Source organism: Sphaerodactylus townsendi, linkage group LG09, assembly GCF_021028975.2.
Source record: "Sphaerodactylus townsendi isolate TG3544 linkage group LG09, MPM_Stown_v2.3, whole genome shotgun sequence".
NCBI classification, from domain to species: Eukaryota; Metazoa; Chordata; class Lepidosauria; order Squamata; family Sphaerodactylidae; genus Sphaerodactylus; species Sphaerodactylus townsendi.
Window position 1 is genome coordinate 84,519,328 of NC_059433.1, and position 13,579 is coordinate 84,532,906.

Genomic DNA, 13,579 nt, shown 5'->3' on the forward strand with positions numbered 1-13,579 from the left:
GGAAATGGCCTTAGATTCACATTTAGTAGCACCTTAGGGACCAACAAGATTTTCATGTAGATTCAGGTTGTTTGAAGTAGCAGGAAAAAATCCAGTGACATCTTCTAGAGTAGACCAACAAAGTTTCATTATTAGAATAAGCTTTCATGTACACACACCTTTTTCAAATGCCTAATGAAGGCAGCTTCTGCTTTCAAAAGCTTATGCTGCAAAAATCTTGTTGGTTACTAAGGTGTTACTGGACATGAATCCACTGCATTTCTATTGCTGTAGAGATGGACAATGGATGGGAGGGGAGGGGTAGGTAGGGAAGACTACAAGCAGCAAAGCATCATGGCATCCCCAAGATCATAGATCTTTTATTGTATCTGTGTGACCATTTGGGTACAACTGGAAAACACTGCGGAGGCTAAAAAGCAAACTACACATTTGGGTACCAAAAAAATGGGGAAACAATTCCTTCCAGTTTTGTTTTGGTATGTGAAAGCCACTTGAGAGGGAAGAAGCCTTTCCTCTCGCTGCAGCATCATTTCAAGCTTGTTCGGATTCTCTTTTATTCTTAAAATTCATTCCCTGCAGCTGATGTGAGGCTGAAACGATCCCGAGTTGGTTCCACATTTCCAACTCTTTAAAAACATAACTGTGCGGTTGGGCTGTAATAGTCACTCAGCACAAGAGATAAAGTGTGTGTAACAGCTATGATATGCTGTTTAGAATGTCTGCATGTTCAATTCAACCAGAAGTCCATTTTGAAACAAAAAAACCAAGGCGGGAGGGATTATCATTGTGTTCCAGAGGTCCAGGAGGGGAAGTAGCCTTCTGGTTAAGTGGAGACCTCTAACTGTTGTGTAAGATAAGGATTTGGCAGAAAGCCTTCTTCCCTCACAACATTCATTGATGTTGTCATAACTGAGAACTCAGGCAGAGTCATGTATGAGAAAAAGTCTATGACTTCAATAGGTTTAGTTTATTATGCCTTTCCTTATTGCCTGGGAGCACAATTCAAGTTCAATGTCACCTGAAACACCAACATTTTCCAGGGCATAAGCTTTCACGAGTCTAAACTCACTTTGGCCCATTCCGCACAGGCCAAATAACACAGGTGTACAACAGCATAGAATAACCCTTGGGGGGGGGGGCTTCACACAGGTCCTGCCCCCCAAACGAATCTGCCCCATGTTATTTCCCCCAACCTGGGTTTTTTGAAAACCACTAAACAAGCTATCCTTTTGAAAAATCCCAGGTTGGAGCCACTCCTGAGCAAACAGCCATGCAGAAGGCACTTTATTTGCCTCCCTTCCACCGTATCCTCCACGGTGAGGGAGAAGCCACGCAACCTTGCCCAGCCATTGTTGGTAGCCCCATTTTGCCTTTAAATTTTTTTGCAGGGGGTTCATTTGTGTATGCCTGCATAGCTATGCATGTGTGGCAAGTAATTAAAAAAAGAGAGAAGCATCTCCATGTGAGGCCATGACAGCAACCTGGATTGTTTCCGTGAGCTCCAACCAAGGCCTGCACAGAACACATGTGAATGCAAAAACAGGAAAACAGGTTCCTTTATATCAACTGCAACCCATTACACTTTTGCTGTGCGGAATGTGCCTTTGTCAGGAAACTGTTGTTGGTTTTCAAGATCCCAGTGGACTCAAATTTACCACAAGGCTATCAACCTGCAACTTAATGTATGGGATCCTACAATCATAAACACACTTATTTTGGAATACATCCCATCAGGGGAATTCAGAGTTTAACATCCAAGGGCAGCCTGAAAGGGTGTAATCCTGTACATACTTATTTGGGGGCACAGTAGGGACTATGGCTTGCTAGTAGAGGATTGATGCCCTGATCTGGATTGCCCAGGTTAGACTGATTTCATCAGATATCAGAAACTAAGCAGGGTCAGTCCTAGCTGGTACTTGGATGGAAGCAGATACTCCTTTTTTGTTGTTTGTTTGCCTTAAGGCGATCTCATAAGGTTTTCAAGGCAAGAGATGTTCAGATGTGTCTTGCCATTGCCTCCCATGACAAGCCACATCTGAACATCCGTTGCCTTGAAAACCCTATGGGTTTTCGCCATAGGTCAGATGTGATAACAAAACAAACAACAAAAAAGGAGCATCTACTTTGCATGCAAAAGATCCAATCCATGGCTTCAGTTCAAAAGACCAGATAACAGAGGACGTGAAAGACTTCTTGCCTGTGAATCGCCTTACTTGGACCCAATACCAGGCAGCTTCATGTCTGAGCTCCTAATATCGCCTCGCGCGGTTTTCGTGTAAACAGGATTTGGGCTCCAAGCGCGCGAAAGAAACGAAACTTGTCCGATAGTTTCTTGGAACCAAATCCCTGCGGAAAACCGGCTTCCAAGTAAACAGGAACAAGAAGTGGGCTGGCGGATTTCGCACCGGGCCAGACTTCGGAGTAACCAGAAACGAGAGGCCCCCGACTCTCCTGTTTGCCCCACAGAGAAGAAAGGGAAGGAGAGCAGAGAGACGCTTCGAGGAGTCGCCGCCAGGCGCCTCAGTCTCCTCCTCCGCCCTCAGTCTCTTCCTCCTCCTCGCTCAGGGAAAGCGGCGGCGGCGGCGGCTCCATGCGCTCGGCTTTCCAGTGCGCAGATGCGCCGCCGGAGCCCCTCCTGCGCGCCGCTTGAGCTCGGAGAGGAGGCCGAGGCCGGCGGCTGAAGCGGCAGGGGCGACCGCGACTCATGGCTCCTCGCGCGGGTGGCTGAGACGAGGCTGGCCGCTGCCGAGTCCTTCCCCCCATCCCCGCTGAAGCGACGGCTGGGGCCTTCCCCGGCGGCTCTCCCTGCGCCCCCCTGCGTGGCGGTGTGATGGCCCCTTGCTGGAGCACCAACGGGTCCCTCGCTTGGAGGTCAGCGCAGCTCCTGCTCCTCGTCTCCTCCTGTTGCGGTAGGTACCCCGGACTGGGGCCGAAAGAGGAACGAGGTCCCAGCCGGCTCCATTTTCCCTTCCCTCCCTTTGTCCCCAAGCGCGGCCCGGGCCCGGGCAGGGGGCGGGGAGAGACAAAGCAGCCTGACTTCGGTCTTAGCAAAAGGTTAGTTTGTTTTCCGCTCTGCCTCTCGTCGCCCACCCCCCTCAAAACAAACAATCCCGCCTCCTCTCCAAACCCGGGAGGTTCGTTTGGTCTTTCGTGCCGGTGTGTATCTTACTTAACGCACTATAAGTAGGCGCGACTCAACGATGTTATGTGTAACGACGGCAACTCTTTATAAATATGCTGTGCAGAATGAGCCTAACGTTCAGACCAAAACATTTTGTCCAAAAGAGGAAAAAAGAAACTTGGCCCACCTTTTGGGGGTTTTTTTTGGTGGTGGTCGCCGCTTTGCCCCCACGCAACGTAGGAGTGAATTGTGTCTTGTAGGGTCATGAGAATCCTGATGTGCGGGGGTGGTGAGGTCTTTGGATTCTCACAGTAAAATAATATTGGGCTGTTTATTTAAGACAGATGAGGCCTGGTTGTGTTATACCGCTTCCTCTTTCCCATGCCCCCCCCCCTTCCTGAATGGAGAATCTCTGTGCAACTGCTCCGACACACATTTAATAGGAGGCAATATGTGGATATTAATGATAATAGAATCAGGCTTCAGTCTAATCTCCTGTAGTGGTCTTGATGCTTTCACATTTGGCCTGTTCTGTTTCGTTTTATCCTCCTGTTTTATACTTCATCTATCATAAACACATCGATATCTTTGATATGCATTGCAACTTCATGTATTGTATCTAAGACAGGCAATTTCATAGAGCTCCTTTTCTTAGGAAGGTGATTTAAGATAGTGGTCCAAATTACTTCCAATTTTAGCATTTCACCTAGCTTTATTTGGTACCCGCTTGGAATACAAAAAGCCTTCTCTGGATTCCTGCTTGGTATTCTTAGCTCATAGCTTGCCTTGGAGTGCATAGAAACAATGGTCCTAAGTCATCAAGTTCTGCTGTAGACTTAATTTTAAACAAGTGATCCTTGTGCGTTTGACCTGTACTATCTATAAATAGCTTTGCTCTGGGGAACTTTGCAACAATGGTACCTTGCTAGTAACAGCAGGCAACAAATCTCACTTACGATAGAGATCCTCCTTGTGACAACACTATTAGTGAGACTTGGCACAAGGGAAGGTATGTGGTGCAATTTCATTGTATAAATAATGTGTGGGAATTGTTGTTAGGAGGTGTGAGACAAGAGGTTTGGGTGTAATTTCTCCTGAGACAGGTAGTTTACCTGAAGGAGAGTGCCACTCTATTGATTCCCAGTTATCCTCAAATCACAGACCTTTCTGTGGGGTGGGAGATGTCACAGACCTGTCTTAATCCTCTTCCATAAATTTTAAAATATATTTTGTATCAATCCTGTGTTAATGACTCATCACATGCAGCATAGGGTTGGATCCAAACAACTTTTCTTCAGGTGAAAAAGGAAAGAGAGGGTCCCCTTTGACCATCAAAGCAGGCTGCTCATGGGAATCAGGGCATCTGCATGGACCAAAAGCAAGTATAGATGGGGCTGAAGTAAGGAGGGGAATTGGGTGGGATTGAATGAAAAGCTTGGTCCAACTTGTAATGTCAAGCGTTTTATAACATTTCATTTAAGTATCCCAATATCTGTTAAGGGGTGTATAGATTACTAGAGAAATGAATCGTTCTCCCTGTGAGGTTTCTAACTGAGAAGATGGATTGATTCAAGCCAATTTAAATCAACAAAGAAAGAAACCAGCTCAAACCTTTAGGAGTCGGACTACTTCAGTTTTTGCAAATTTAAAGATCACATTTTATCATTATTTCTACCACAAAACCCTAAAAAAATCACTGCTACAACAGAAATTGCTAGGTGCTGTGGTGACCTGGCACCTAAAATTGGTCATGCCCTGATTTAAATAACAGATTCAATCATCATATAGTTTCCCATTATTAATCATGGATTTTTGAACAAGATGATGAGTAATTTGTTTTTCTTATAAGGTATATTTGCTTGCAACTAAATAAAACCTTTAAACTTCCTAAAGCATACTCTGAAAATCAGGCAGGTCATATGCCTTTTGCACTTCACAAGTATGATTCTTCAGGGACGAATTGGCAGCAGTGTAATTAATGGAGTTCATTTTTCCTTTCTATATAGGACACGAAGATCACATGCTTATACAAGTCATGGGCCACAGTCATATCAATAGTCCAGAGTTAGGTGTTCTGAATTGTGAGCTAAATATCTAAAACTCTGCAGGAGCAAAGTTGGTAACATAAATTATCTCATTGGTATGAGCTTCTTAAGGGCAAAATAACAGCAAAAACCATTCTCCTTTGACTGGAAAGTAAATGTCTGTGTTGTTTGGTTGATAGTCATAAATATTCATAAACTGCTTCAATAATATATGGCTATCTTTTATTATTTATAGTGTTTCACCTCAAAAATACAACTTTTTCCCAAATTTTTCTCAGTAAACATATGTTATTTCATAGAAGGTTGTGAATTGTGTTTTAAAAGGTAAATTCAGATATTTGTACTACATTTGGATCCATTTTTAAACTAAGTTATTTCTTTAAAACACTTATAGCTGAATTAAAATTATATCCAATTATATTTTAAAAACTCTGTTTTAATTTTAAAAATAAGCAATTGATTTTAATATGCTTTGGCAGGTGTTTCCTGAGAACAGATCTATGGGAAGGAATGCATTGGATCTCTGGTAGCTGTCCCCAGTTTTGCTTAGGTCCTTAGTATGGGAAAGTAAGAATATGGATTATACACTTCTAACATAAGGCATACACTATCGATTTAGACTGATTAACAATAATTTCCTTTTCCTAGGAAATGCTGGGAATAATAGTTTTGTATGTTGCTGTAGAATTAATTATCTTTTACAACTAACTTCCACTTTGGTGAGCTTTATTTCTTCTTTATATATATATTGAAGTAAGCAGACTTTCTCTGTAAATCAACTGTTTGTTATGGTCTTGGACAATACGTTGTTTCTCAGTTTTCCTGCGCTACACACCGATGAGAAATACTGAATTTCCTACCTCAGAGTGGTGTTGTGAAGGTCAGATTATGACTAGCCTGATTACATGAAGTGCTGGGAGGGGGATTTGAAGTAACATTATATGTATTGTTAAATTTCATCTTGAATTTAAAACTCCTTTGTATGAACAAGGAAATAATAAGTTTTGGACATATAGTAGTCAATGCATGACTCTGACCACAATAACTTGGTCTTGTCAGATATCAGAAGCAGAACAGAGTCAACCCTGGTTAGTATTCAGATGGAAGACCACCAAGGAAGTTCAGGGTTGCTATTCAGAGGCAGGCAATGGCAAACCACTTCTGAATGTATCTTGCCTTGAAAATCCCATGGGGTCACCACAAGTCAGCTGTGACTTGGTGGCAAAAAATTTACCTGCTCTCCTTGCCTTCCACAAAATAAGTAAAACTGAACTACTCAGTAGGGCTTTTCTGCTCACTTTTCTGCTCACACACTGCAGAGTACAAACTGGTTCACAAACTTACTTGGATAAATTATTTGGACTTGTCCTTCTTGTTGCATATAGCATATTGTAAGTGGTATCCTATTCTATAGTTTCTGTACCCCTTAATGTATCATGTAAATACTTAATACTGTTATGATGTAGTTGACTTTTTAAATCTTGCATAGAATGAGCCCCTTGTATTTGCCATTCCAGGTTTTAACAACAGTTTTATCATTGTTGATGTTGGAATTCTTTTGCATTGCTGGAAGCCTTTTTCTTTTCCTGATAAGGAAGACTTCATCTGCGTGGTTTCTTAGCTTCCATGATGAAGCCCTAGTAACAATTAGTAAATTTGATCTCTTAAGTAATTATGGGATAGTTCGGTTAGAATTACATGCATAGATTTTCATAGCCTTTCCTGCCTCTTCTTCATGCCTGTCTTCCTCTTCATGTTTGCTGTTCTTCTTGTGTAGTAGTTAAATCTGAGAGTTGCATCAGGTTGCTTTTGGCCATCACAATTATTACAAAAGGGGAATCTGCAAGGATTCATGGGGAAGGAGAAATCCCATTGTTTTCCTTGCTGTTGGCTTTGGCTCCAGCTCTCTGCCTCCTCTTATTGGCTTCCACAGCCATGTTCTCCTGTTCTTCCTGGCAACTGCCTGCCATTGTTTCACCACAAAGCTACCCAAAGTCCAGAGTTTTAGTTCTTGTGATATATGTCCCTGCTGCTGTAAACTTCTTGGGTGATTTTTATTTCTGAATTTCTTTGCTTTTTTAAGGAAGATTTTTGTGCCAACCTGTGGATTTCTGATCATTGCATTGATAATCACACCTTGCTATTCAAGGTGTTTAATGCCGTGGGGTGCAGGAGCAGAGGGATATGGTAGATGTTGACTGTATCTATGCTGATATTGTAGCTTCCACTTTTGGATGCCCTTTTGTCAACAGCTTCCCCAACTCTTTTTTTTGTGATTATTCTCATGAAAATATTTTCCAAATACGAGGAGAATGTTTTAAGCATTTTGAGTGAGGGTGGGCAGGTGACTGAAGCTTGTTTGGGAAGTAAACACATTTACTTTTTAGGCTAATACATTTTTATGTGTAGATGTTAGCAAGGTACCCATTCATACTAGTGTAGATGTTAGCAAGGTACCCATTCATACTAGGGTTTTGTGATATTTGAGATAATACAGTACTGCACAGAGTAAAATGTGGGTCATATTTTACTGATCTGGAAATACCTGTAATAGGAACAGCTAGAGTCTAACTGTGTCCTAAATGTGTTTAAGGGATTCAAGCCTCCTGCTGGTTTTAACAGGATTTCCTGAGAATAGGAGAGATACAAGGCTATATGTCTTTTTAAAGTGTTGCCATTAAAACTTCAAGTCTGTTATCTGTGTGACGCATCTAAGAAGCACAGAAAAAGGCTTTATCTTAAAGGTACAGAAGGGGTCCTAGTAAATTAATTGGGGAGAGGATGCCTTTCTTGAGATCTGACTTTCCAACACTTGCTTTGATAAACTGTTTGAAAAAGAATGAGCCGGTTTTTATTTAGAAAGCAGCCACAACACTATTTAATTTTTTAACTTATGTCCTTGTAGAACATCTACATTATGAACGTTTAGTGGGATTCTGTTCCTTGCTTGAGCAACAGGTAGTTTTCTGCATCTGATGCTAAGTTTCTTCCTATGGTCACAGTTCAGCATTTTTATAAGGCTCTCGTGCCACAAAGACGACTGTTTCCTCTGTAGAACTTACAATTTAGTCTGTGGCTGAGCCAGGTATAATATAGATGCTCAGGGGATAAAGCAAAGTACATGAAGATGGGTAAATTCAAGCCCAGTAGCATTTTAGAGACCAACAAGTATCTGATGAAGGGAGCTTTAACTCTCAAAAGCTCACACGGAAAATCTTGTTGGTGTAGTTTTGTTGGTCTAGTCCACTTAGGTGCTAGTGGACTCTAATATAGCTGTTCTATTGCAGACCAACACAGCTGCCCTCTGAAGCTGTCTTTGTGAAGATGGAAGTTGTTTGACTGTTAAACACATCAGTATTCCTTTGAAAGTAAGGAGTTGCAGAGATAAGAGAGATAATCTTCGGGATAGAATAGGAAGAATATAATGTTACAGTGGCTTAGGGAAGCTTTGAATGACAAAGTCTTTGAGAAGGGAGAGAGAAGGTGACTCGATGACTCGATGAACACCAAGAGAAGCATCAGAAAATCCAGTGAGATGTGGCGTGTCAGATTAGGACAGAGGCTACCTGGATTCAAATCCCCACTCTGATGTGAAGCTTTACTGAGAGATGTGGGGCCAGTTATTCTCTCTCAGCCTAACCTATCTCACAGGATCATTATGAGAATAAAAGGGAGGGCTGCCACCCTGAGCTTTGGGTATCACCTTGAGCTCCTTCGAGAAAGGAGGGATGAAAAAGTGGTAGATGACCACACTTGTTTGGATTTATACCCCACTTTTCTCTTCTGAAAGGAGTTTCAAAGTGGCTTTCAAATTCCTTTCATCTCCCCTCAACAGACTCCTTGTGGAGCTGGGTGAGTTCAGAGAGAACTGTGACTAGCCCAAGGTCACCCAGCAGGCTTTGTGAGTAGGTGTAGGAAAACAAATCCAGTTCATCAGATTCTAGTCCACCGCTCAAGTGGACAAGTGAGGAATCAAATCCAGAGTAGAATCCACCACCCTTAACCACTACATTACAATGGCTATCGATTGTCGTCTTCTATTTTATTTTATATTTTTATTTTAACTTATTTTACAAAATTTAAACCCAACCTTTATGTCCTCATGAAGGCCACCAATGCAGGTATCCAGTTAATGTAGAATAAGTACCAGATGCTCAGACATTTCTCTGGGTCTGTACTGGCATCAGTTTCAAATAGTTTGGGTTCTTGTTGCTAGAATGCCTTTTGGTACACTGAAGGATTCTGCCATCCACTTACTCCTGAAGAAGATTCAGCTTTTCCTTGCCAGGAAGTACAGCAGCACTGATTTGTGGACTTTTCCAGTCTCTGACAGAAGCTACTTATCCTAGTTCATCCCTCTCCTTCACCCTGCCCCCGAACATTTGGTCAAGAGGACAGGAAAATGGCAAACAGTTCCTGTATCCTTTTTCCCTAATGAGAATGGTTGTTGAGCTGAAAACAGCTACTCTTGGCTTCCTAGGAGCATGGTACGAAGGCAGATTTTGATTAGTTCTACAGGTACAGGCTATATGTCCTAGATGCCCACACGGAAAGCCTCTGTAGTTGCATACAGGGCCACATTTTCCGCTCAGAGAAGGGAGGTTGTGATTCTCTCTCACCAGGACTGCAACCCCTCAGTTTGACTCTCATGCTGTTCCTTAAGGTCCCCGCTCCCTTGTCACTCTTGGGCTGTTTCTGCATAGCCAATTACAGTGTTGGGCTGTCTGTTATTGGCAACGCTGCAGCACAGAGCATTAGCATGGGTGGGCGCTCCGTGGACAGGTAGCGCATCAGCTGAACTGCGGTGCTTTACACGTCTGTGCTTTGCAAACGGCGTTCATTTTTTCTCAGGGTCGGCGTCCTGGGCTTCAGCGCCAGGATTGGCCAGTGTGGGCCGCCATTGTGGGGGCCGGGCTTTACTTTTGTTTCCAAAAAGATGTGATTAGAAGTGTAAAACCTGGGCATAAGTACTGGATCCTGAAATGTGTATGGTAAACTAGAAGTGGTTATACAAAGAGTTGAATACTATCAACATTGTAGCACTAGTGAAGGATATATCTTTCTTAATTGGTAAACACAGAGCTATACCCTTTTAAGCTCTTCAGTAGCATTAGAAAGGTATTATTCTGTTTGCAGTGTAGGAACTGCTTGTTTTTTCCCCAGCTCTTGCTGGTGTGGTTCAGACAGCATACAACTGTGGCGCTATGTGGACCTTTTCTTGTGTTTTCTGTCCTCCACTCGTGTGTAATCAACTTGTGACTTGAACTTGAACACAAACCCAAGTTAGCTGTTGTGCCAATTTGATGAGCTATGGTTTATGCTTTCCCCACCGTGGGTTGCAAACCACAGATAAAACTCCAAGGGGGAAGAGTATTGCATTATATATGACTTGCCTATTGTGTGTGATTAATGTGTTGTACAATACAATATGTTGAAAGTAACAGATTGAAAGATAACATATTGAGCAGGCATATTCTAAGTGATTACGGTTGTGTTTAGCAAGTTTAGTAGTTAGAAGTTTTCCACTGTGGTGGCAGATGCTTGTCAGTTTAAATGTAGCAAGTTTTAGCAAGCATAAAGCTATACTAAAATAACAATAAAAATCTAACATAAATACACCATCTGCACCTATTTCGTGGTTTATCGAGTAAGCTATGTAATAGTGAGCTTTATTTTAAAAATCTCACTTGTCTCACAAAACAGAAGTAGTTTATGTGTGTTTATTTTATTTTTGTGGCTGATTTCCGAGGATATCACTTGCTCAGCCCCATCCCCTGGTTGCTCATGCAAGAAATGAAATGTTGTGCATACTTCTGCTTGTCAGGAAAAACTATTCCACCAAAGAAGAAGAAGAGTTTGGATTTATATCCCCCCGTTCTCTGCTATAGGAGACTCAAAGGGGCTTACAATCTCCTTGCCCTTCCCGCCTCAAAACAAACACCCTGTGAGGTGGGTGGGGCTGAGAGAGCTCCGAAGAACTGTGACTAGCCCAAGGTCACCCAGCTGGGGTGCACAGGCTAATCTGAATTCCCCAGATAAGCCTCCACAGCTCAAGCGGCAGAGTGGGGAATCAAACCCGGTTCCTCCAGATTAGAATGCATCTGCTCTTAACCACTACGCCGCTGAGTTCTTCCAGCTGCTTAACCCCACACCTTCCTGCTTCTCCTTTTTTATTGTTATGCTATGATTTTAGGCTGTTTATTGTTTGTTTGTTTTGTAAACATCTTTTGAGTCCCACTTTGCAAGAGAAAAGTGAGATAAAAATAAATATTTATCATCGTAATCAGCCATTAAAAATCAAAGGGTAGACCCAGCAATATTTAAAGCAGTTGTATTATCAGTGAGATAAGGAATTCAGTGCAAATTAATGTAGGAAGTTCCTCCTCCAGGGGGTTAAAATATTTTAACTCAAGCATGGTGTTTTGTATAAAAATCTTTTACACAAATACGAAACAAATCAAAGAAAACTTGTATCAGTTAAAAATGAAATTACACCATTATGAAGATGCTGGATCTCATCTGTGTAGATGCCTTTGAGAATATAACATTACCATGCATGTTTAATAAGGGTAACTCAGTTGCTCTTCTTATAGAGAGCAGAGAATATTCATATTCATGCCTTTCCCTTCTTATGTCAAATTAATTTAATATGTACTAATTTGTAGAGTACAAAAAGTCTAGTTACCATCTGAGAGAAGGTAAAAGCACTTAAATTTCACAAGATGAGTTATTAGAGAAGCAGTGGAACAGGAAACGTTAATATTGTATTAATCTAGGAATGTGCTCCGGTTTAAATCACGTCTGAAAGTTTTGGATTGTTTTAACTTTTGGGCTTCACATGTTTCTGTGGCAAATTCCTGTGGTCTCAAATCAGTACACATGAAGCTTCCTTATAATGAGTCCAGAACTTTGGACTTTAAAAGCCAGTATCGTCTGTTTGGACTTGCAGTGGCTCTCTGGGGTCTCAGACAGATATCATTCATATCCCCTATTATCTGATCCTTTAACAGAAAGTGTCAGGGATTAAACCTCGGTGCCATTCCATTGAATCTCACCCCCTTCCAAGTACTTTAAAATGTACATGGAAATGATCGCTGAGAAACAGCTAGTAAGTCTTCCCTGTAATAAAGCTGTCGTAATGCCCAAATACATACCACTTTGATCCCAGTAGTGGCTCTTTTCTGCTGTATGGGTGTTTGAGGACTAGTGTGGATTGAAGGAGGTGTGGATCCAGGCTGTTACGGTTGGCAGCTGTCTTTTAAGGTACAGTGCAAATGTATCTTTTTGTGCCTATTATAACCAGATGTTTTTTTCCTATCTTCTTTCCACTGTGGATCAATGGAGGAATCTATGTCTGTGTTAACAATCATGGTGTAATTTAACAATTAAACTTGCTTATAAAACTTGGAAGAAAAATATTAGGTGCATCCATAGCTTTTATCAAAATGTTTATTTTTGTACTTCAGTCACATTCCTTGCATAGTAGATTAATAAGGCTCTCAGTGATCATCCGTTGACTGCTTCCCTTTAACATCATCAGTAGTAAAGTTTGGGGTGATCCCGACTTTACACTGTGTCTGAATGAAAAGGAATCTTTAATTTTAATACGTCTCGGGCTTATTTCAGTTGGCCTGCTGTTTATCCATGTCTATAATTTGGTATCTTTTAAGAATGTGCTACATAAGATATAGTTCAAGTGAATAAAGAGGATTTTTTACAGCACCTTTTCCCTTACGTTTGAGTTACTGCTAAGTTTCTTGGGAGTTGATCCACAAGCATTGGAATCAGTTTGGGCAGGGTTATTCTGCATGTCTGTCCTCCCTGTACATTTTTACACTGTGGAGTCAGTTTGTTTTCTTCTGTGTGTGGCTTAAATAGTGAGGATTTTCACAGGAGGTTCATTACTGGTAGTGTCAAAACACACACACACACACCCTATTTTAAAAAAAGTTCTAAAATATATTTCTCTGTAGTGTTGTAAGCAGGTTGTAAGTTTAAGCAGACTTTCTGAATTCCCAGCTTCAAAAAAAGTAACTCTAGCTTGCAGAGATATAAAGAAAAAGGTACATCTTTGTGCAAAGGCAGAAGCTAGAGATTGACTTTAAAAAATGAAATTCATAGAATGTGCTGAAGCTTTCATTTCAAACTACAGCAATGTGCTGATATTTTAGGGCCTTAAAAAACTGAAATAACTCACTTTGAGAGTGGGGAGAGAGTGGTTTAATGATGATAGTTCAGTCATTGAAAAGTGGGTTGGGGTGGGTAGAACAAAGAAAACCAATGGAAACTTTACACACAAAGAAAAAGATAATTCAGAATTGGCCTCCAAAAAAAAAGACTGGAATAAAAGGGGTCTCAAAAGAGCCAGAAAAGGCCCAGGGGGAAAAGATGAAAACTGAAGTGAAAACTAAAA

At 41.5% G+C, this 13,579-nt stretch overlaps 1 protein-coding gene across 2 annotated transcripts in view; it reads left to right on the plus strand.

The window, feature by feature from the left end:
- The first annotated feature begins 2,491 nt into the window (after nt 1–2,491).
- LRP12 (LDL receptor related protein 12) overlaps nt 2,492–13,579 on the plus strand; it is a 49,302-nt gene continuing 38,214 nt past the window's right edge. For both annotated transcript variants that reach the window (XM_048507962.1, XM_048507963.1), the window contains exon 1: nt 2,492–2,909. In XM_048507962.1, coding sequence (XP_048363919.1) covers nt 2,831–2,909 — 79 coding nt within the window. In that variant the 5' untranslated portion in view covers nt 2,492–2,830. The remainder of the gene's footprint in view (nt 2,910–13,579) is intronic.